General features: G+C 47.5%; 1 protein-coding gene across 7 annotated transcripts in view; it reads right to left on the bottom strand.

Annotated features, from left to right (window-relative positions):
• Window positions 1-24,870, bottom strand: part of DOT1L (DOT1 like histone lysine methyltransferase) — a 75,886-nt gene that overhangs the window by 38,148 nt on the left and 12,868 nt on the right. For all 7 annotated transcript variants that reach the window (XM_042023335.1, XM_042023341.1, XM_042023334.1 and 4 more), the window contains exons 2-8: window positions 21,084-21,127; window positions 18,608-18,682; window positions 16,266-16,329; window positions 14,144-14,372; window positions 12,519-12,613; window positions 9,766-9,828; window positions 1,860-1,915 (exon numbers count right to left, since the gene is read on the bottom strand). In XM_042023335.1, coding sequence (XP_041879269.1) covers window positions 1,860-1,915; window positions 9,766-9,828; window positions 12,519-12,613; window positions 14,144-14,372; window positions 16,266-16,329; window positions 18,608-18,682; window positions 21,084-21,127 — 626 coding nt within the window. The remainder of the gene's footprint in view (window positions 1-1,859; window positions 1,916-9,765; window positions 9,829-12,518; window positions 12,614-14,143; window positions 14,373-16,265; window positions 16,330-18,607; window positions 18,683-21,083; window positions 21,128-24,870) is intronic.

The following is a 24,870-nucleotide window of genomic DNA, read 5'->3' as shown; positions in this document are numbered from 1 at the left end:
GCCCAGCCCCGAGGCTGCCAGAGCTGCAGGAGCGTTTGGACAGCGCTCTCAGGGATGCCCAGGCTGGGGTTGTTGGGGTGTCTGTGCAGGGCCAGGGGCTGCACTGATGGTCCCTGAGGGTCCCTTCCACCTCAGGCTATTCCAGGATTCTGTGAGGTGTAAAAGCCATCCTGGCCTATTGTTCCCACATGAAGAACGGATTTCTTTGCTGGAAAACTCCCTTCCCAGTGCCTCCACACATGAAACGTGTTCAACAAGGACATGGAGTTTAAGAGCAGAAGCCAAAGCTATTAAAACCCACGAACAAAAAAAAAATGTTTATACACCAAGAGAAAAAGAAAGTTTATCTTGCTACGCCTTGCTCTTGGAAATTCGGGAAACCCTGCCTGGCAAGTAAAGCTAGCAGGGGTTTCTTCCTCTTCCTTCCCATGTGCCAATAAAAAAAAGGGCCTTGCAATAGAGCCAAACATATTAATGGAACTAGAAAACATCCAGGAGATCCAGGAGAGGAAGGGGAAAAGCCAGAGCGTGCAGATGTGTGTTTTTATAGTGTTCACTCTGGCACAGAATTCTGTGTGCACATGCAGGGCACAGGAACCCCGAATCCCCCCCTTGGGCTCAGCCCTCGTTCCAGGAGGTTTTGCCAAGCCACAGGCACAGGGATCCCCTGGAATACACCGGGAACTATGTCCTGGTGCCAGCCTCATCCCTGGCAGTGTCCAAGGCCAGGCTGGACAGGGCTTGGAGCAACCTTGGAGCAAAAGTGGGAGGTGTCCCTGCCCATGGCAGGGGTGGCACTGGATGAGATTTAAGGTCCCTTCCAACCCAAACCATTCCAGAATTCCCTGATCCTGCACCAGAGCGAGGTGGAGCAGCACTGAGACACACAATGAGTGCCATGCCACACAAACCAAACATCTCCCAGCACTTCTGGGTGCAGTCAGAGCTCCTTAAGCCAAAAATTCCTCTAAAATTTAAATTAATTCTGAGGAAAGTTGCCCGGGCAGCGGAGGAGTGTGCACTTGGAATAACAAGCAACAAAGCCAAACCCGAGTGTGCTGCAAGGCTGGGACAAGTCTGCCCACAAATTAAAAGGCACCTCCAGAAGAAAGTGAGGGACAGAATCCTGCAGGAGTCACCAGCCTGGCAGACGCCTCCTCCAGGCTCTCAAAACCAGAGCTTTGGGAGCAATCCAGAAATTGCCACAACTCTGAAGGCTTTCAGAGCCCTCTTTGACAACTGCCTTCCATTCCCCCACATAACAGGGTGGCCCAGAAGGTCATATAAAAATAAAGAGGGTTTTTTCTACCCATAAGGCTGAAAGAATGTAAAGCTTTAAAAATACAGACGATTTTTATTGCTTTTAACAAACTTACTCTCCTTCTGCTCCCTCAGAAAGGAGCCTAACCCTCTGTGCAGTTCCTCACATAAATAAATCTTCAAGACAATTAGTTTAAATGAACTTCCAATTTAAGTTGAAACAAACTCACTTGGGTCTCTTCCTTTTTATTAGAGGGAAAGTGAGCCTGTGTGCCCCAACAGCCAAGATAAGGAGAGTTTTGCCAGAATCCCTGACATGAACTATAGGGATATGCAAAACAAATGGGAGGTTTGTGCTCCTCTTATAACCAGAATTTATCTTGGATACACCCTTGTATGGAATATCATGGGACATGCACTCAAAGCCATTCTTCTAGTCAGAAGACAGGATCTGAAGAGGCCAGTGTAAGAGTTGGCAGATAGACTTGGGGTATTTGCTATGGAAATTCTATATAAAAAGCTGGCCAGCCTCCCAATTTCCATTATACAAACTCCCAAATATCCAGCTCAGAAAGCAGCATTCAATTGCTGTACTGTACCTTGTGTTTGCAATCCTCTCCCTCCATTCTTCTGAGAGGAAGTCACCTCTTTCCAGCTTAAAACAAGACAAAGAACACAGAAACACAGAGGAGTTAACAGGGTTCCCTCCTGCTCCCTTCAGAGAGGGACAAACAGGCTGGACCAGCTCCCTGACCCCACAGCAACCAGGGACAAATGAAGCCTTTTGGAAACCCAGAGGTGGAGCAGGGAGAGCTGACCCTGCTCATTCGTCAGATCCCAGAGGTTTCTCCCTCCCTGCTCCCACCCTTGGCCGCTCTCCTGCCTGGGAAGAACAGGGAAGGGTCTCTGGCTGCTCCATGGAGAAGCCAGAAGTGCTGGCATTCATCCCAAAGCTGATCAGCAGATGCCTCCTGAAGCCCCCCAAGACTGGTGATCTCCCCTCAGCAGAGAGGGCTGAGCATGGATTGGGAAAAGCTCCTGCTGGGAGCCCTGGCTCCCAATCCAGGCTCTTGCTGCACTGCACAAACAAGCATCTGATTTTTGTGGTGCTAAATATAAACCTTGAGCACTTCTAACACTTTCGAGTTGGAAATGAAGTAACAGAAAGGTCTTATTTGAAAATAAATACAGTTCTGACTTCAGTGGCTTGAGGAGCACCTTTCCAATGACACCACATCAAGCGCCAGGTGAACACAGAGCTCTTGCACAGAGGAATGTTTTCTCAGTCGTGTTTTGAAACGAGAGAAGTCCACAGGCCACACTCTTCTGCTGTGCCACAAGTCAGGCAGCAGGAAGGTTGGGGGAGGAAGATAAGAGGAGGAGAGAAAAAATAAGGTGCAACTCTATAATTAATGCTGATGACACCCTTTGAAGATGATGGTTTGTGCCAGAACCTCGGGAACATCAAAGCAACGGCAGCGACTGCTCAGGATCCTTTGTCTGCACCGGTTTCTCTGTATGGGAAGGAGTGAGGATTTCACGTGGCAGCACTAATTCTCATTGAGTGACAACTCCAGAGTGCCAGCACTGCAGTGCAGGCACTGGAACAACTTCCATACCTCAGGGCTGGCTCAGCCTGGGAACAGCCAAAGGGAGCTCCAGGGCCTGGTGCGGCTCAGGGACACTGAGGGGGTGACAAACCTGCCTGAGCCACGGGGAAGGACAAAGCCACAGGTGCCAACAGGAATGGGGCTGCTTCCAGGAGGAAAGGAAGGGGAAAACCACCAAAAATGTCCTGCTGCTACACCAGAGGGCTGAGCAAAGGGGACATTCAGGGTTCTCGGGCAAGAGATCAAGAACTTGGTCAAGAGCCTTAAGTACTAGAAACTGAACAGAGCAGGTAAGATTAGCTCAGGTTACTGAGAAATACCTGTTCCACCAGCTGGGCTGAAATCAGATTTAAACCAGAATTACTACCTGTGATCTCCCACCTTTGACATCCCTGCTGCAATAAAAACAAAGGATAAGCTGGAAGCTGAACTCAAAGATCCAACCTAAGGACATCTTGCTGGGTACTGCCAGAATCTGAACCAGAGACTCAAGATCAAAAAAGTTCCAAGAAGAGTTTTTCTCATCTCATATATAAGGAAAGATTTTTTCTGGATGTCTATTTGTGGACACCACCTCTAGATTGATTTGAAGAGATAATTTTGTCTCAGTCTTATCTATTTTTGTAGTGAACAGCTCCATGGTTGAGTAACCAAGGCGAAGTCCAAGAAAACCACATGACAGGCAACTGTGTTTATTTTATAACAATTTTTGCAAGTCAGCTTCTCTATGGCATCCTCCACACCACCGGCTCCCAACGTCTCCTCAGGGTTTTCATACACTAACAGGGCAAGAAAAACATTGGGAAAACCAGGAAGCACAACCCTAATGCCACAGTCTGCAAGAGAACAAAGAACCAGCGTAACATGAAACGATTTTGAAACGCTAAACTTCATAGAGAGGTCTTGAAATCCAACCTAAGTGGCTGTTAGGCTTTACTTGGGTCCAGTTTCACTGTGTGTTTGCCCTGTCTGTGTGGTTAGAAGAGCACTTATAACCAAAATCTCCAGGTTTTAACCTGATATCACCCATGGTGGATGAACACTTTGCAAGCCAGAGCCATTTAACAATTCAAATGAACCACAGCCCAGCTTAAACACATCTATTTTTGTGTGGCACTGCTTCCCCAGCTCATGCTTTGCCAAGAGTCAAGGGAAAAACCTCACCAGGAAAAACACTGGAGTACAGAAATAATCAGATGAGCAACTGTGGCTGGAAGAAAATGGGTTGTTTTTTCCCCTCTGGAAGAAAGGCAGTGATTCCTGGATGCCCCCCTCTAACACGGACTGAGCTGCCTGACCCCTGTAACCACTCCTTACCCACTGTGCTGGGGCAGGGATCAATAAATGATGCCCTAAAAGAAGGAAAGGAGCTCCTTACTCATCAACTGACACAGAGAATCCAAAAAAATCCCCCCAAAATCCCACTCGGCTTGGTGGTTTGCAGTAATTTTGAGAGTGAAACAAGAACTGGAAAGGAAAGTCCAGCTGATTGATCCCTGCCCCAGGGCAGCAGCAGCAGCTGAACCAGCAGAACGTGGTCCATGCTGGACACTCAGGGAGAAGGGGACACATCCACACGGTGACAGCCACAGGGCCACACTCAATCTCTTCCTCCACTGTCCCCTCCCTCATCCTGCTCCTCCTCTCTCTCAGAAACTTAATCTCCTTAGTGAATAATGAATGGAAGGGACCATCTGTAACACAGATATTTTCATCTGATTAGACAATGCAGGAGATGCTTTATCTAACAGGATAATTAGCTCAGCCAAATCGCCTCCAGAGCTGCTGCCTGCACTGCTTCTAAATTTAGAAGCCATAACAGGTTTTTATTCAGGTTTTTCAAACAGACACTGCAGGAATACTCTCAGCAGCATCTGATTCCTGTAACTCTTCCTGCAACTGGATGGAAAGCAGCAGGTCCCAGCCTGGGGGGAGGCAGCCAGAGGTGCACAGAGGCTGTGAGTTCATCATGGAGCAGAGCAGGAAGCTGGGAAGGTCAGGGTCCTGTGCTGAGGAGGAGGGCTGGGTTCTCACCCCAGTGCTGGCCAGGGAGGCTCTCTGGTAACGCTGCACAGAGCCATAAATTCACAGGCAGATGCCTCATTCCAGCCGCCTCCGTGCAAACACTTGGCTCCCGAAAAGCCGGCATTTCTGCCTGGAAAAGTACACAGGGCTATTTTTAGGTCCTTGTTCTTTTCAAAAATAACCGGAGGCACGAATCCAAACCTCCAAAATGTGGCATCATTTCAAAGCCACAGGGGACGTTTGGAGGGCTTTTCAAATACCAAAGCAGCAAATTTCCCGCTGAAATGGGGCAGTCAAAACGATCAGGAACAAACAGCTGGCTCATCCTTCCCTGAGTGCAGCTCCTGGCGGCAAGGAAGTTTTGAGGTACAGGTGATGTCAGCCACCATCACAAACCAGGTCCTGGGCACTGGAACTCCCACACAACCCCCTGCTTCTGCTCAGAACAGGAAAAGCAGGCAGACAGGCAGGCCAGACTTAGGGAAGAGACCTGCAGGCCACAGAGCCAGGCTTGCACTGATTTATGCCCCAAACTCATCCCCAACCCCCAGGGCCGAACCAGCTCCAGCCACCAGAAGCTCCTGGGGTTTCTTGGGAGCAGACAGAGGTGTCCATCCAGCCCAAATCCCACCTTCAGGAATGCTGACCTGCTTCCTGCTCTTGGTTTGATCATCGTTGCCACCTCCTAACACGAGATTTATGGAGCAGGGCAGGAATTCTGTTATAACAACCCTGAGTAAATAAACACAAAACTAATCCTGGTTCTCAGCAGAGTCCAACATGGGACTGCACCAACTCCCAACTGCTCTGAGCTCAGCCAGAGATCCTTCAATTTGTGCTTATTCTGTCTCCAACATTTGGAATTTTGGGACCTCAGGAAGAATTTTGCAGGGACAAAGTTTCCAGAAAGACAAAGATGCCGGGGTTTCCATTCCACATCTTGCTGCGTGCTCCAGCACACCATGAACAAGCCTGCTTCGTGTTTTCTTCTCTCAGGGAAAGGGAACAACAGGTCACAGGCACTGAGAACTCAACAAAAACCAAAAAACACCAAAAACTTTCTTCAAGGGGAGCCCAGGAAGAGAAGCGCTTTATGCTACTGAGCAACCTCAGCCTCCTGGCCCAGATACCTGAGATGGCTCCGATTTGGAGGCCACTTGAGGATATTTACAGTCGGAAACCATGAAAACCCATCTGCCTCTTAATTGCCATGCCGGGTTTTAATTTGATGGCTGCACATATGCAGGAATTCCCCAAGAAAGGCTCTCTAATTAGCCAGGTCTAATGACCTTCCAGAACTCTCCTGCTTCCTTCAGACGGGTTTACTTGAAAAGAGTGGGGTAATGTTGGAAACTTCTCAGTTCCATGGGAAGAGAAAGGAGAAGATAAAAGGAGTTGGAACAAAGGGAGATGTGTTGGAAGTGGGACATTCTAGTCCAAAAAGCTGAAGCAGATGATGATGATGATGATGAAAAGCTCTAGAGGAGGATCCTTCCCTTGGGATGCAGGAGAGAAGAGCAGCAAAGAATCTGATTTTCCCCTAAATGAGCAGGAACTGCACATTCCCAAGCAGGGCAGAGGGTGTAAATATTCATTTAACAGGATTATGAGACTCAGTGACCAACAACAGCTGGAGATCAGGAGCCTCCCAAGCCAGTGCATGAGGAGCAAATTCCTCCCACTCCTCCCATGCCCCACACGGATCTCCCCCCTCTCCAGCTGCAGGGATGATCCAGCTGTGGCTCTGCAGAGCCTTGGACATCCAACACCCCCCAGGACACTTTGCCACCTGCAACTGGGGAAGTTTAATGCTCTTTTATCACCAAGTGACTACAGAACAACTGAGGCTGCAATTTTGTGTGGAACCATTGCTCAAGAGGGATTTTTTTTATATAATTGTGGACAAAATAGGGTGGAAATACACCTGAACAATCGGGATTTATTTAAATGCTGTCACTGGGCCTTGCTCTACAGCATTCATGTCCAAGCTCAGAACTTCCAGCAGTAACAAGAACAATCCAGTGGGGAAAACCAGGAGGTGAATTTGAAGGCTGCAGAACAATTTGGTGAGGCAACAGTGACTGCCCTTCTCTCCAAGGCTTTTCAAACACAAGTTTATTGTTTGGAGAGTTTGGGGGGTGATCATGGGTTTTTTGTTTGTTTACATTCCTAGCAACTTTTCTTTTAATGGTAATCTGAAAAAATCCTGTTGGGAGGATTTGGGGCAAGTTACAAACATCATGAGCTTCTGAGTCTCTTGGACTGCTGCAAAAGGCAGAAAGGACAGAAAATATTTCTCAGAAAGATTGCACCAGGTGGGAAGGCTGAAGATGGTGAAAAGCCACAGAGGTAATAATTTCCCAAGGAAGAAGGAATTGTTGAGATGCACAAACCCAAACAAGCATGGAACCCTCTGCTGAAGTCAACTTCTCAGCAAATCACTTTCCATGGAGAACCCAAAATCCATTTGAACTGGAAATCTCTAACTGTCCTGGGATCCTGGCTGTTAAATTAATCTAAAAACCCAGCACGCCCCTGCAGGCCCAGCTCCAGGATTTACTGCTGCCTTATGCACCACAGTTTTCACTTTTACAACAAGACAGAACCACCCTCCACAAAGTTCAGCCAAAGCTGCAGGTGGGATCTGAGATTCTTCCCACTGAACTTCTGCCAAGCTCCCTCCCCTCCTCCAGCACTTGATTCTTCTCAAAACATTGATTTTTCTTATGACTGCCTGTAACACTGGAGTGGAATTCACGAGTTGAGCTCTGCTGATGACAGATTATTTCAATTTGTGCTTATTTTGTCTCCAACATTTGGAATTTTGGGACCTCACGAAGCATTTTGCAGGGACAAAGCCGTTTTCCAGAAACACAAAGATGCCGGGCTTTCCATTCCACGTCTTCCTGTGTCCTCCAGCTGCACTGTGAGCAAGTTTGCCCTGTGTTTAACAGTCACCTATAGCAGGTGCTGCTAAGGAGCTCCTAAAGAAAATAAACTGCCTGGCAAAAGTCTGTTTGATGAATAAAAATCAAATAAAATCTGCCCTGCATGCCTACAGTAAAAGCCCAAAATCTGTGCTCAAGCATCACTCCAAGGTGACAGGAAACCAACTTTCCTTCAGACAAGAAGTGCTGCAAGTGTTTCACTCTTCCCAAAAAAACCCCCAGATTGCATATTCAGGGAAATTTTACTCTAAACACTGCAGAAAACAGTTATAAAAGCCAAAGAACCTGGCAAAAATAAGTAGCTTTGTTTCAATATAGCACCAGACTCTGTCACTTGGAATGCTCAATATGGAAATGCTGCCTAAGGCAAGCAATATGCTTCCAATATTTTAGTCCAAGTTCCTCTCCTATTCCTTCAATTACCCAGCTCAGAAGCAGAGTATCCTCAGGAACAATTCCCTTCATGTCATGCCAGCTGGTTGACACAATGGAAAAATGCCATATGGCCACTTCAGGAAAAGTAAAGCATTCCCAGTGCTCCCACAGCAGGAAGGAATTAGCAGCCTGATATCAATCCTGCTGCAGACCAGCCCCCCAGCAGGCCCAGCATCCCCTGGATGGGAATCCCACTATCCAGAACAGGAATTCCAGGTGGGACCATCACCTTCCCAGCCTGCTTCCCAAAGGGAGAGCTGGAACAGCTTCACTACAAACTGAGAGTGCCAAGGATCCCAGCAGACAAAAAATTGGGAAATAAAGGCTGGGCAGCTCCAACTTGCCATGGATCCCACACTGCTGGGATGCTGAAGCCACGTGGATCACTCCATCCCAGGAACATGGCAAGGAGGGCTCTGCACAGAAGGGAAGGAACAGTTCCCCAACCCTTGCTCACAGCTGGATGCAGGATGCGTGTCCAGCTGCAACCTCTGAGCAGTGGCCCAGCTTCCCTGGGATATTAGGGAATATCCCTGATCCACCCAGCCTCTTCCCTGACCATAGGAAAGTGGCAGAAGCATAAATAGATGTGTTTTCAAAACTCCCAGTGGGTTCCTATTGTACATCCATTTCCTGGCTGGAAAGTGATTAACCAGGGAGCAGATTTTCTTAATGACAATTACTAAGGGGAAGAAAGGGAAAAGGGAAGGAATGACACTGGACAGTGCATGGATTTGCACAGGCCTCACACCATCCCTGGAGTGCAAAACATCCTCAAAGATAAAGAAACATCAGGAGGAAGATAAAGAAATCCCAACACAACCCTTGCCACAGGCAGGAAGATCCCCCACGGTGACCCCTGGGTCATTTACCCCCCCTGCTCCAGCTCAACCCTCAGAGCATCCAATTCCAAACCTTTCCAAATCAGAACTAACCACCCACCACCCTCCCCTGAGAGCCATCCAGCTGTTAACTGCTCCTGGAGCATCCTGCTCCAATCTCCATCCATCCAGAACCTCCACCCCTGCCACCCCATCCCCTCCAGAACCACTCCCAGGTGGCCACACCTTCCCCTGCCTGCAGAACCAAAGCTTCAGCTTTTATTTCCAGCAGGAGAGGTCAGAACCCCAAGGAGGAGCTGCCACACCTGGCAAAAACCCCAATCCATGGCGAGAGGGAGGGACAAAGGAAAAGGGGATTTAACACAAACAGAAGACTCATGGCAGCCCCAGTCAGAACAACACTTTAGAAGAATAAATCTTCCAGGAGTTTCTGGAAAGACCTGGAAGTGCTCCCAATAACACCATGCCCCATGTCAGGCAGAGAGAGGGGTCTGGGAGGATATATTGGAAACACCATCCCCAGGAGCAAGATCAGAGCCAGGAATCAGCCGTGGCTCAGCTGCTGGTGGCTGAGGAAGGGCTGGAGGGGACTTCACAAACTCTGCACTGAGTGTGGATCCCGATCTGCAGCTGAGTGTCACTCACTGTGTATTCTGCATGTTTCTTCCCATACCATTTCATCCATTTTCTGAACTCTCTGTCCATCGTCTGCAAGAGGGAGGAAAACCAAAACCAGCTATTAGGACAGCTCATATTTCCAGTTCCATCAAAGCAATGGAGACACAGCTCTGAAACACTCACTGACCCCCAAGAATCCTGTCTGGTTGGAGGCTTTTTGCCATTAACATTCCAAGGCCAGGCAGACACAGAGCTCCTGCTGTTCAGTTTCCTTAAAAAAACCAAACCCCCACTTCCTTAGGGCTGAGGCATCTTCACCCCCCTTTCCATGGAAGTTCCATGTTCTAAGAAAAGCCCTTACACTGCCCAGCACTAAAAATGGCCCAGCCTTAAGTCGTGGTGCATCCTCCCAGAGGGAGGAGGAAGGAGCAGCCCAGCCTAAGCCCAGGGAGCAAAGGGACAACCAGGACAAAGCCAGGTCTGCTGGGGTCACTGAGGAGGCAGAAAGCAGCAGGCAAAGTATCCCAGCAGCAAACAGAGAGAGAATCCTGCTTCCCACAGCAACTGGGAATGCTTCAAACTGCACCCAAATACACCAGGGTGCAGAGGAGGGAGACCTGCTGCTGTTTTCTGTAGTCCAAAGAGGGGAGAAAGGAACAAAATCCAATATCCAGACAGCTCAGTGCCTCCTCACACATCCCCATCACCACATTTCCAGCAGCCTGGTCCCACCTGATCTTTAGGATTTGGCCCAAATTTGGAGGTGAGTCTCCCTCTCTGGGGACATTCCAAACCCACCTGGACACATTCCTGCTCCAGGTGACCCTGCCTTGTACTGGATGATCTCCAGAGGTCCCTTCCAACACCAACTATTCTGTGATTCTGTGAGAGAAGCCCAGCAGCAATTCTGATCCCACTGACAATCCAGAGATGGTAGAAACCTCCATCAGCAGCTCAGCAAAACTCTGTGTGTTGATGGGCGTGTTTTAAACCTCTTTATGCTCAAAAGCACTCCAAAGCTGAGCAGGGTAACTCAAAAATCCCCAGCAGTTTCGTGCATGAACTTACATTTTAATTTATTAAGGCAATTACACTAAAGCAAATCCATAACATTCTTCCTCTTCAGGTGAAGCTTTTCAAAATCTATTATCCATCAATTATCTGGGAACTATTATCATGGTACCCAGGGATGTGGTGCCACAGCCAATCTTAACTGGAAACTCAATCCAACTTCTTCCACAAATATTTGGAGGAAAACCCTAACAAAGGCACGAGGCAGCTGCACACACACTGACACTGCAGCAGCTCCTTGGCTGGTAAATCTGACAGGATTTAACCAGGGACATAATGCAGAATATTTTGTTCACCCAGTAATCTCATGGAAGACTTGTGAAACTGAAGGTAGCCCAGCAGTGACTACTCCTAGTATTCAATTTGTGGGTCATTCTTTTGTTTGCTGTTTTCACTAAAGCCTTGTGTTTGCACAGTGACAGGAAGGGGGAATAATGAAAGCGAGAATGTCACTTTTCCTTATAATGCTGATCTTTAATGATAAACACAGAGGGGATTCCTGGCCTTGTAAAAGCTCCAAAGTGAAACCAGGATGTTCACACAGAGAGACTGCAGAGCCCTCCTGGTAAAAACTTCCACTGAGTCCTGGCAGGGGAAACAAAGTGGATTTTTAGGTCCTTGTCTGATCCTCCTCACCACTGTGTTTATGCATTTTTGCCCACATCACTGAAAAGCAGGATCAAGGACTTTTATTTATTCCCTCCCTCCATGAGGGATAATTTTCCAGCCTGACCAGGCTGAATCAGTGTGTTTTGACAATTCAGAGGGATCAGTTCCTGTTCAGGCAAACTTCTTGTGGTAAGACATAACTGACCTTCCCTGGGTGCTTGTGGCCTCCCAGGTTTGCCTTGAACTCATCATCTGTGTGTGTCCCATTGGCACAGGATTAGAAGTGTAAAGAAACCTGACTAAAGCAGCCTGACTAAACATTATCACACAATCATTGAATGGTTTGGGTTGGAAGGGACCTTAAATATCATTTAGTTCCACCCTCTGCCATGAGATACCTTCCACTGTCCCAGGCTGCTCCAAGACCTGTCCAACCTGGCCTTGGACACTTCCAGGGATCCAGGGGCAGCCACAGCTGCTCTGGGCACCCTGTGCCACCCTCACAGCCAAGAATTCCTTCCTAATCTCTGATCTAAATCTCACCTCCTTCAGCTTCAGGCCATTTTATGGTTTTCTTCACTAAGGTGCCTCCTAAGCAGTCACACACCAGACACCCAGCACAGGCCTCAGAGGAGCCTCTGGTGGTTTAATAACTGAAAAAGGGGCATCACCACCACAGGCAGACACATGGCCTTTAAAATATTTAAGAAGTAATAGTTTGGTGAATTTATTCCTGGATTTGCTGCCTGCTGTGGCCTCTGGGAGCTGCATTAGAGCATTGCAGACACAGAATGACTGCAGGTATTTGGGTGAAGCTTGTACTGCACTCCCTTTTGAACAGGCCCTGTCATTATTGTTAAAAGAACTTTCAAGGCCTGAAATCACTCTAGAAAGATGCCAGTGCTCCTTCTGAGCACTCCAGACTGGACACAGCTCTTTCCTCAAGCACATCCTTGCATTGCAGGCTGACATTTCACTGCTCCAGGACTGGCTGATCTGAGAAGCAAAAACCCAGCGGGGCTGAAGTTCTGCTTTTCCTGCACCGCTGAGTTACTGCACCAACACCCTGCACACCCCAGGCTCACCCCAGGCTCACTCACCTCGGCGTATTTGGCTGGAATATCAGCTTTCTCCACTCCGTAGTGATGTTTGCAGTTTGTGGCTGCAGCCACTTGAAGCACCACCTGCCCCACACCTGCAGGGAACAAAAACCCCAGAGCTGAGAGGGCTTCCAGGGAAACCACTGCAAAGGGAGAGAAGCTCTTAGAGCAAAGTGCACGCAAAAAAAGCAGCTGAACTGTGGGACTGGGCTGAGGGCAGTTTCAGCTGCCAGGTGTCTGACATTCCCAGCTGGAAAGCACACTGCAGGCACTGGGCATTCCCAAAGCCATTACCACTTCCCTGGTGCTGCTCAGCCCCAAGATTAGAGCAAGAAACACCTGATTTATTTCTGGGGGTAGCAGATTCAAGTATCTGCCATGGGCCTGTGACCCAACCAGCAGCACTCCAGGGCCCCAGATAAGATCTTCTTTAACCTTCTTGGACAAACAATTGTGAGAATCTATGGAGATTTTTTTTTCCTCCAGATGGAAAAGAGTTTCTCAGCTCTGATGTCTTTCTAAAGGTCTCATCTGAATATCAGTCCCTGACAGGAAATTTCAGACAGTCCCACTGAGAGAGGAAGAGGAGTAAGAAAATCACTGAAGAGCCTGACTGGAGATGTTTTAAGGTTTGGGGGGATAGTAATCCTACTGTATTTGAATTTAAAATATATTCTAAATATATTTTATATGCTATTTTAATATAATAATTACTTAATATTATTTAATGCAATATTTAATTCTCCTACAATCTACTGATTTATTATGCGTAACATCTATAAATATTAAATATTTATTTATAACTGTTTTATATTTAAAATATAGAGTTTTTTAAAATATATTTTTGCCCAGAAGTCCTGTATCACACCAACAACTGAACCCACGCATACTTGTTTGGGTTTAAATGTGCTAAAACATCAGAACACATCAAGCAAGAGGGGAAATTTTTATTACTCCTTTCCTGTTCTGAACCAGATTATACCAAGAAAAAGAACATCTCCTTACTCAGTATCTCTCTTGCACATGTGCTTGAGTCATACCTGGTTTCCTCACCAACTAGACACATCTATTTCCTTTTAAAACTTGACTTTGTTGCAGCTGTGGGTTAGATTTTGTGGGGTTTCACAACTGTTCAAGCGAACTATTAAAGCTTTTTTGACACACTGACAAGTCAGAGGCAAAACAACCTTCATTTTCGGATTCCACACCAAGTGTTTCACGTGGGAAGGGTCAAGAACTCCCATGTTCAGATACAAAGGGCATAAAGCAAATCCAGTGAAAACAGATGAATCCTTTGGAATGCAACTTTATGGGTCAAACATCATTTTTAACATTGCTTCCCCTTCACAAGTGTATCCAGCAATACCAACAGAAACCAAGGGCTTTGTAACAAGGGTTTATTGCACTGCAGGCTGATATTTCACTGCCACCAGAAAAGAGGTCTGGGCTGTTTGTTTGGTCCATTTAATCACGGCATGAAAAGCAGGAGCATCTTTGGGGATTATCTAGAAAAGATGCTTATCCGGCAAGACAATCCCTAGTCCTGGTTTGCTTCCCAAATATGGGGATTTTTAAAGTATAAACAGCAAAGAAAAAGAGAAAAAAGGAGTTATTTGGTCACTTACCACTGCCCAAGTCAACGAACAAATCATCCTCTGTCATTTTAATCTCATCGATCATTTGGGCCACCAAGTCAAAGGAAGTTTCTCCGTAGACCTCAGGGGAGAAGGGCTCGTAGTTGTTGAGTTTCTCAGGGTCTGTGACCGAGTGGTTGTAGACCTGCTGCAGGATGTGCCTCAGGAGCCCGTTGGAGGGACGTGTGTTCAGCTTCATGGGCTGCGTCGTCCCCTTCCACTGCAGGGGGACAGCGGGGACAGGGGTGAACCCACCATGGAGACACGGAAACAGCACCAAACCCAGCTGAGAAACGAGGGACACTCCCCTCCCAGCCCCTCTCCCCCAGCTTGGGCTGCAGGTGCTCCTTAAAGATAAAAACAGTGACCGGAACTGGAGCCAGGCTGGGAGAGCTGAGGGTGCTCACCTGGAGAGGAGAAGGCTCCAGGGAGAGCTCCGAGCCCCTTGCAGGGCCTAAAGGGGCTCCAGGAGAGCTGCAGAGGGACTGGGGACAAGGCATGGAGGGCCAGGACCCAGGGAATGGCTTCCCAGTGCCAGAGGGCAGGGCTGGATGGGATCTGGGGAAGGAATTGTTCCCTGGGAGGGTGGGCAGGCCCTGGCACAGGGTGCCCAGAGCAGCTGGGGCTGCCCCTGGATCCCTGGCAGTGCCCAAGGCCAGGCTGGACACTGGGGCTTGGAGCAGCCTGGGACAGTGGGAGGTGTCCCTGCCCATTGGCAGGGGTGGAATGGGATGAGCTTTAAGGTCCCTCCCAACCCAAACCCTTCTGTGACACTGCAGAAGCTGCACACCAGCAGCTGCCCTGCACTTTGTCACACCTCAGCCAACAGAGAATTTCACAGGCGATAAAGGGGAATTTAAAGAGATGCAAAAACCAGCAGGCAATGTAAAGCTCAACGCTGAATAGAGTTGGGGTGGGTGTAAAGGTTTGTTCACTCCTTTTTTCTTTACTATCCCCACTGAACTGATGCTGGCTGTCACCACAAGAACAGGTTAATTTTGCTTCAGGAGCTGTCCCATGGGAGGGATCAGATGCACTCAAACAGGGAGTGGCAGGAAAGAGATGGAAATCAAGCTTCCTTTCTTCCTCAGAAAAAAACCCCTATCCTAAGCAGAAAAGTTCTTAAAGTTTTAAAAATGTCTACCTCTCCCTTTGATAAAAACAAACCAAAAACGGGCAATTCCAGGACCCCTCCTAAACATTTCCTGTGAGATTCAGATGGGAAGGAAAAAATTAAACCCATCAGGTTTGTCAGTTCAGACAGCAATGGCAAATGCTGAAGAGCTGCTAATATTTAGCTATTAACCAACATACACACGAAGGTGCCTGAATCCAAAAAAAGCACAAGTTTTTAAGGCCCAAAAAATTAAGAAAATCCCAGCAAAAAAGGCATGTTGCCATAACTGCACACTTCAAATAATTCCATAAGCGCAGCAGAGAAAAAAAATCCACCTATGCTTTGAAATTCAGCAGAATAGTAACATTATTCACTGTTCATGTTCTGCCTCCTCCAGTTCCACCTTTTATGGGGGGTAAGAGAACCAAAAAGCTCATTAAATTGGCCTGAAAAGAGATTACATTCTGCTTTAGCCAGTGATCCCACAGGCCAGAGCAGCTGAACTGTGGCAAGGAAATTCCTAAGCCATGGATCACTTCCACAACACACAGGAGAGTTCATATGGATTATTTAAGTACCCATAAGTCACAGATTTCCCTGTGCAAAAGTTAATCTATATGAGAAATTCCTGGGTTAAACGCAGACAAACCTTTCCTTCTCTGCTGTTTCCAAGTGCTAAAATAACAGTGCCAGAAGTGCAGAAGGAAGAGCAACAGCTCTGAATTTGAGAACAAAAAGTGGTGTTTGATTTCCTTTCTTTCTGTAAGAATATCCCTCCAATACTAACTCCTTGACTGCCCAGGTGTGATCAAGAAAATAAGTTTATTACCAAGCTCAAGCCCCCCCCAAAACATGGAAGTGCTGGGTATTGCTGATGCTACAGGAGCAGCAGGTATAACGCAGCACAGAGTCAGTCACCCCTTTCTGCTGCTCTTCACCACCTGAATTCAAACCTGGCACACAAAAATGATGGCAGGGCCCCAGTTCAATACTTACCAACTGGTGGATGCTGTCGATGGCTCGGTTGTACTTGTCACACAGTCTCTGCATGCTCTCAAAGCTGGAGGGAGAACACAGGGGCAGCTCAAAACAGGCAGGTTTGAAGGTAAAACCTTGGGATTTTCCATCCTCTTGCTTAGTAGGTATTTAGGGTTTGTTTCTCTCAGGATATGGAATTACATACACAGATTTAAGACTTTGTTTCCTTTAAATAAAATCCCCAGTAGACCAGGAGTACATGACAAGTAATATTAGTTCCTTTACTGTAAATCATACTGATAAAGTTCTGTATTCTCAGAACTTCTTCTCCATAATTTCAGCTGCACAGAAATTTAAGAGATCTGTACATTTTTCTCCTTTTTGCTGTCATCTCTCCCAATAATCAGCCCTGAGACAAGCAGATGCTTTTCCAGAAACTCACTCTGGGACTGAAAATGCAGCCAGGGCCAGGACACAGCCCAAACTATCACCCACCAGGAAAGCCTGGGGATTGCTCCATGGGCTGGCTGGGATTATGGTCAGCCCAGGCAGATACCTTAATGACACAAACTGAGAGGATTAAATCAATTCATCTCAGGCCAGGAAATAAAGGATATTCCTGGGAACATCAATTGTTACGTAATCAAACCCACAAAGCAGCAGCAAAAACAATACAAGGAGTTACAGGACTGACATCATAAACCATGGGCATTCCCAAAGCTGGGATGGGATGGGGGGACCAGGGGACATCAGAAGGGACACTTCAGTCTCTTGTGATCCTCAAGGTCACTACACTGGCCAGGACACCTCTCCCATGAGTTCTGCCCATTCCATTCCAAGCTTCCACCTGCCTGTGCCTGTTTGCACGCTGGGAAAAGCAAGAGGCTGCAGCAGGGTTTGTCTGCGTTTCCATAACCTGCTGCTTCTCCTTCACATCCTTGGCTCAGCCCATCTGCTGCCAGTGAGTTTTTTGACAATTTTTTTCAAAGGAAGATAAAAGACTGAAAAAAACCCAAAATTCCAGTTCATTACTTCCTTGAAAAGCTGCAGGAAGGTGGTAGGGAGTGACTTTGGGGAACAGAGGGGTTTCACTTTTATTCAGCATTTCTGCCAACCACACCAGTGGTCCCCAGTGAAACAAACCCAGTGAGGGTGCCAGAACCACAAAATTACAGCACTGTGAGTAATCCACAAATCCAAACTAATGGATTTTAATGACAAGGGATGCTTGACCCTGATTGCTCCTTTTGAATTTTCCAGAAGAAAGAGAGGGACTAACAAGTCTTGCAATTAAACAACTGAAAATTGAGAGAAGAGGAAGCAATACCTTAAGCAGATCCTGACAGAAGTATCCGGTGCTTGGGAGGTTTAGGTTGGATATTGAGAAGAAGCTCCTGCCCCCAAGGCTGCTGGGCACTGCCCAGGCTCCCCAGGGAATGGGCCCGGCCCCGAGGCTGCCAGAGCTGCAGGAGCGTTTGGACAGCGCTCTCAGGGATGCCCAGGCTGGGGTTGTTGGGGTGTCTGTGCAGGGCCAGGGGCTGCACTGATGATCCCTGTGGGATTCAGCTCAGGATATTCTGTGATTCTACTCAGAGCAATGCAGCTTCATCTGTAAACTTTGTTCTAACAGTTCAATCATTCTGTGGACTTGGATAAATTCAGTATTTCCCATGAAGGCAACTAAGGAGGTTTCTGTAAACTGCAGCTTGAGCATTACCTCTTTTCCCAGTCTCAGTAGAGCCAAGTCCATGCACAGAACCTCAAACCTTCCACAGACACACCACAGGTCAGGATCTGCCTCTCCCAGCCCAGAGGGGAATGTCCCATAACAGACATTCATTTAGAACAGCTCGTGGCTATGAATTCCCATGTAACTGAGGCACCTCAGAACCCCTGTACTGCCCACAACACCCCTGGGAATGTCACCTTTTAATTCAGCCCCCACCCAGCAGGAAGGGGAGGGAGGGGAAGGTGCACCTCCCACTGACAGAGCTCTGTGGTGCCCTGTTGTGAACAGGAGTTCCTGGTTACTACAGGAGCAGAAACCTCTCTGCCATTGAGATTCCTACCCTGGCCGCACTCCAAGGGCGCAGATACCGATCATTGTTTCACAGTGAGTAATTCAACGTACAGCAGAGCTGCACTTGAGCTGTGTGGAGTTTCCAATTATGTCCTTAATCCAACTGCCTTTGCCAATGTTGCTGTTACACATTTCCTACCAAAATAACTCCGGCAGAGCCTGAAGCCAGTTCTGAGAGAAAACTTCGGCTGGTAGTGTCTAAGAATAACCAGTTACACACGGGTTCACTACACCCCGTGCTGGCCTGAACTCCTGCTGGGAACAAAAACATTCCTCTCACCTTTTTGTATCATAGTCAATTAAAACATAGTTTTCCATGGCAAGCTTGAGATCTGGGATTTCTTCACAGACCCACCTGGAAGGAGAGAAGAAATAATGATGAGAGGTATTGCCAATTAAGAGTAATAAGGTCATTTGTCTCAATTCTGGGCTACTTTACATGAAGAGAGGATACTGCAGCAGCCCTGGGAGCTCACAATACGGCCAGGAATAAGGCAGACATCATGGAAAACTGCAACAGTTCACATTTGTACTGAATAAACAGCAAGATGCCTGTAGACACTGGCAGGAGCATAAAGCTTCAAAATGAGGTGATAAATGTATTCCACGTGTCTAAAATACTCAAAGTCATGGCTGATGTTAATCTAACATAAAATGCAGAAGTGCAGCATTTCCAAAGAATTCTGAGGCTGCAGGAAGCTTTGACAAAGCGAAATGTGGAGAAGACATTTCCCACAGCAGCCTAAAAACCCTGTCACCAACCACTCAGTGCCAGGATATTCTCCTCCGGGGAGTGCCTAAACTGCTCTTAAACCTTACACACCCAACCAAACCCGATTTTTCGAAGTTCTTTTGATAAAAGACCCCTTTGATACTCTGAATGAACACAGCCCTGTATGTTGAGAAAGGGAAAGCATGTGCCCACTTGCAGTGCATCCAACAATGGCAGCTCACAGGAGAGAGCTTCACTTGTGGAATGGAGGAAGATTGATTCCCTTCAAAGGCAATTTAAAAGCCACAGAAGCTCTGCACACACTTTCCTCCACAAATATCAAATTGGAGAGCACTGTCAGCATCAAAAAGCCCCACATCACAGGACGAATTCCAAGAGGAATCGCAGAATTTCTTCCTCATGAACCTTGCTCCATTCTTCACTATTAAAATGGTAGGGAAAAAAATAATAATAATGACTAAAGAGCCAACAGTTCTGTTCCTTCTGGCTGATTCACACATGGTAAATAACGACACTGGCCAGTGAAAACCAGAACTTGGACATGTATGGCTGACTCTCCTTTGGTATCTCTCATCTCCCCTAAAAGCATCAGGGCTCTCCCTGCAAACTTTGTACTCTTAAATCACAGCAACAGGCAGTCAACAGCTGCCTACCAGCAGCTTGATCCCTGTGTCCCTTCCAGCCTGGGATATTCCATGATTCCACTGCCTGATGAGATAAAGGCTTCCTTGCATTCTCTCACCCACCACTTTCACAACATCACTTTGCACAAGGCAAAGGCAGCACGAGAGCTTCTGACACTGAGTTCACTCCAGTCTTGCCTAAAACACAGTTGTGAAACATTATTTGACCCAACTGCTTCCTAAGACAGTTTTGCTTTGCCTCCAGCACAGAAAGCACCAACAGCTCCAGCCACCCCCTCCAGCCCAAGCTCCCTCTGAACCCCTTGGAAAGGGCCTTCTCCATCCCCACTGACAAATGATGCCACAGGATCCCAGGGCACAGGATCTTATCCCCACCAGTCCAGGCAAGCTGGCAGCAGTGTTTTGTGGCAGGGTTCTGTAGATAGGAAAGAAACTCCTTTAGGAGAAAGATTTTCAGCTCCAGCCCCATTCCACATCCTCTGCCACTCCTGACCATGGGAAATGCCCTGACTTTGTGCATGTGAGTGATGCTATCAAGCACTTGGCTCTCTCACACTCACACTGGGAGCACACAAGGCTCACTGCTACCTTTTCCTTTGCCATATGTGACCAAATTGTGAGCTCAGGGGGTTCTGCAGGTACAACACCTCGTACCTCACCTGTATCTGCACCAGCTAAGCATTAAAACATGCTGCAGATACAGCCCTGAGCTGAGCCAAGGGCAGCCTGTAAGGATCTAAAACAGTTAACAAGAACAGCTTTGTAATGGGGATAACTCATCCCTCAGGTGTTTGGGGAATTCATGTAGCATTTATTAAAAGTTGTTCTTTGGCAAGTCCCCCCCTAATCCTGCTGAAATAACAGCAAGTCACGTCCTGACAGCCCGTGTTGGGAAATCCTCTGACTTCCTGCTCCTCACAGTTGTCTTTCACCTTTATCCTCCCATTTTCCCCACGCTGTTCCAACTCCATCAGCAGGATTAAGAGGAATGCTACAGGGAGATCATTGCCAAACAACCCAAATGCTGCAAGATCACAGCAACAGGGGAAACAGAGAGGGTGGGCAGAGGCAAGATCAGGATGTAACATCAAGCCAAGGATGTTTCCTTAACCTTGTTTGTCCACAGCTCAAATACGAACTGCCACAAGTGTTAAAGCTGAACACTAGCACTCATTTTTAACTCTGCTCAAAACAGAATGGAACAGGCAAGATAAAACAAAATCTATTTGGCAGGGAGCTCTGTATTGCAACAAATTCAGCTTAGAAAATAACTCAGAGCTGCTAAATGTTAACTGCTGCCCTCCTGCGTGTCCTGGCTCCAGACACTCCTTCCCAGAGCTGCAGTGAGGCACAGGAAGGGTCCCAGCACCAGCACTTACCGAATTGTCTCAATAATTTCATGAGCAGCATCGTGGTGTTTGTCCTGAAATAAAATTTAAAAAAAAAGACACATCAGGTGCTGTTTGTCAGGAGTGTACAGGAATCACAGTATTTTTAAGGATACAGGTGCCAAGCATACTGGGAAAGGAGTCTTTGAATTCCACCCATTAAAGCCATCAAAATGAGCCCTCTAAGAAAAAACAAGCCTTAAGGAAATAATTTTTTCAAGTGTTTCTGGTTGACATGAAGGAACTGTCGTTCTCCTTATTTCTTTGTCACTCCCTGCAGTCAGGGACTGCGTGGCTGGGGATGATGCGAGCGAAGCCTTTGGGGATTGTTGGGATGCAGCAGGTACTCGACTGCAAGCTCCCAATGAACAGCTGATTCCCTTGGCCCAGCAGCTGGCACAGGCTCCCAGCTCCAGATGGGCAGAGAGATTCTAGCACAAGGAATGGCTTTCTGAAATAAAGCATCCAATAAACAGTGGGAGCGGATGTCAGAGCAGGAAAAACACCCTCAGAGCACACAGAGAAAGGCCAGGATATGCAGCCCTGCTCATGAACAGAAACCCAAAACACGCCAAACCTTGAGCATCACACATCCACACCAGGGTGAGACACACAGGTTTGCTGATTCCATTTGGGAGTTTAACTCAGGAGCAACAGAAGCACAAGTGGGTTTAGCAAGTTATTACAAATTCATCCTTAAAAAAGCCCTTGGAGCTGCATTTATATGCACCATTCTACCAAAAAAATTCTATTTTAGGGAAGCCACAGGAGTTCCTTACACACATGGTTGTATCCAGCTTGTGAAGCCTTAGTTACCGGAGTCCATCTGCACAAAGCTGGGGTTATATTTTGACATTCGCTTCTGGAAGTGGCTTTGACCTTTTAATTAGGATTCTCATTTCTAGGGCCTGTCCAGAGTTACAAGTGCAAAGGCTCCCTCAAATCATTTCCCTTGCCTTGTGCTGCAGAAATGTCATTTCTGTAGAGCTATCAGGGGAAATTCTGTAGCAAAGGGCAGGGCCAGGTAACAAAGCAGAGCACTGGGGGCAGGGGAAGGAAGCAAAGAAGGAAACCACTGATGGTTGATGACAGAAAGTGGCTGGATTATGTCATTTTCAAGACATGGAAAGACATGATCTGAGTCAAATGGCAGCATTTTCCATCAGTATCTCAGCTTTCCTATTTTCAGGAGGAAACACATTTTCCCCTTGTATAACCAGTTCATGCACTTGGGATCAGCCAGGCCTGCAAACGTTCTCATTCCAAGAAATTTGTACACAGCCCTTTGGATACCTGGTTAAATATCTCAGGACAGACAGACAGGCAAGAATTTCTGAGGTCTGTCATCCTTCCATTGCCTTAAAGGGGCTTATAAACAGGAGGGAGAAGAAATTTTAATAGGTGGAGTCAGTGACAGGACATGGGAGAATGGCTTCCCAGTGCCAGAAGGCAGGGATAGATGGGATCTTGGGAAGGAATTGTTCCCTGGGAAGGTGGGCAGGCCCTGGCACGGGGTGCCCAGAGCAGCTGGGGCTGCCCCTGGATCCCTGGCAGTGCCCAAGGCCAGGCTGGACATTGGGGCTTGGAGCAACCTGGGACGGTGGGAGATGGAACTAAGCAATATTTAAGGTCCTTTCCAACCCAAACCAGTCCAGGATCCTGTACTACAGCTATGAGACACATTATTTTACAAGAAAAAGCTCTTCTTTTCAGATGACAAAAAGTTAACCCCAAATCTAGAAGTCACACGGAAGACTAAGCCAAGAAAACCAAATCATTCCAGTTACAGCATGGAGAAGGAAAACCAGCCAACAACAGTAGCCAGGACACTTGGGATGGAACACACAGAGCCTGGAGCTGAGCATTGCCTTGGCCACATTTAACAACTCGCTGCTGCCACACGAGCACCCCGAACATCACAGAGCAGATCTGGGGCTGTTTCCTCCAGTCTCCTGGGCTGGGACAGCCCAAACCCTACAGAAAACAGCAGCATCCATAAACAGTCTCCCAGGAATGTCAGGTAATTTTTCTGCTAAATCTTGGCCTAGAAACCAGGGAAGCAACCAAACTAAAACCTGCTCCTGCCTCTCAGTGCACAAATAAAAGAGAGTGTGTTCTCTCCTCTCTTCTCTGTGCACTGAAAGGAGGGCACAAGCAGGGAGGAGAACTTCTCTTTCTTCTCATTTCTTATCTGCCAAGTGTAAGAATAACCCCGGACAGCAGCTCATCCATAAACATCCCCCAGAAATGTTCATGTTTCACTCCATGCAGAATTATCCCAGCAGAGCTCCCCTGGGCTGATCCAGCTCTCCCAATAAACTGTGTTCCTGCAGAGTCAGAATTTGCTTTACCAACATAAGCACATTATACTGGAAAACTGAATTCAGGCTTATTCTGCCATAACCATTTCCTGGGAGGAAGTTCCATTCCCCACTGCTGGGGCTGGGCACTGGCACTGTGAGCAGAGCACATGAGAGACTCCTTGTCCTACAGGCCTTCGTGGAAACACCCCCATAAGTGACAAAAATTGCCTGATTAACAGATTCTTTTGTCATGGGTTAAAAAGTAAAAAAGTAAATTTAAAAAATAATAATAATAAATCACAATTGACATCTACAACTACAGATCAGCTGATTTAAGTGACTTTGCACAACCTCGCGTGGAAACTCCAGGCAGAAGGGGCCTTTGAGCTTAGTTTGTGACATTGACTAGGAATAATGAAATCCAAACCAGTTCCACATCTACTGCTGCTGAACTTCCCGTGCTGAAACACTTTCCAAGCTCACTTTGCTCTCTAACAGACCTTGGCTGAGCAGAGAAGCTCCCAAGGTCTCAGTCAAGTCTTGCAAACAAAATCCAGTAAGATCTCATGCATTTCTTCAAAGCAGAGCTGGCTGTGGAAGATTGAGGGAAGCAGGGAAACAGATCTGAAGGGAATACAGAGCAGCTTCCCTTTTCTTAGAGAAACTTCCGGCCCCATTTCATCATTAGGGTTGTATGATTTAATCAGAAAAGACACTGAGCAGCAGCAGGCATCACATCTGTGTTCAGGTTACAGCCCTGATGGGGAGTCTGAGGCAACCAAAAGGCAAATGGAATAGAAATCCCCCAAATCCTCACCCAGCTCCAGCCTCTGCCATGGGCCTTCTAAACCCCCCAGATTCCTGATCCTGCTCCAGCCAACCTCTGCCATCAGCCTTCCAAACTTCCCAATTTCCTGGCCCTGCTCCAGCCTCTGCCACCAGCATCCCAAGCAGATGCAGTGGTTCAGGTGAGCCACACAGCAGAGCTCGGAGCAGCAGCTTTAACCCGGATCCCTCACAGCCCAGGGGAGGAACACTGAATCCAGCAGCTTGGGAGGATGGATGGTGATTCCTGATGGCTCTGCTGCAGCACCAGCAGCCTGACCAACCTCACCCTGCTCAGCCAACAGCCAACCCTGCACCCCCAAAGGTGCCCTGAAGCTTCTCCAATTCAGCCATGGCTTTGAGTTTGGGTTTTTTGGCTCAGTTCAGGTGTTTTATATTATTTTTCCCAGCAGCAGTGCCCATGACTCAGGTTGCAGGCAGGCTGTGCTCGTGTGTCGTGCTGGACTGTGACACCCACAGGGCTTTGGCAGTGGCACCTCCTGGGGAAGAGCCTCCCACAGACTCCATCAATCCTGGAATCCCATGTGCAGAAGCCTTTTGGCCGAGGCTCAAGCAGCCTCTGTGTTCTGTTCCCAGTCACAAGATGATGGCACCACGGTGCTCTCTGTCACAAAGAGCAGCTCCATTCA

Source organism: Corvus kubaryi, unplaced genomic scaffold (assembly GCF_017639235.1).
Source record: "Corvus kubaryi isolate FWS band 111438036 unplaced genomic scaffold, C.kubaryi_AGA036_p1.0 37241, whole genome shotgun sequence".
Taxonomy (NCBI): Eukaryota; Metazoa; Chordata; class Aves; order Passeriformes; family Corvidae; genus Corvus; species Corvus kubaryi.
This window is presented reverse-complemented; position numbering and strand designations above follow the sequence as displayed.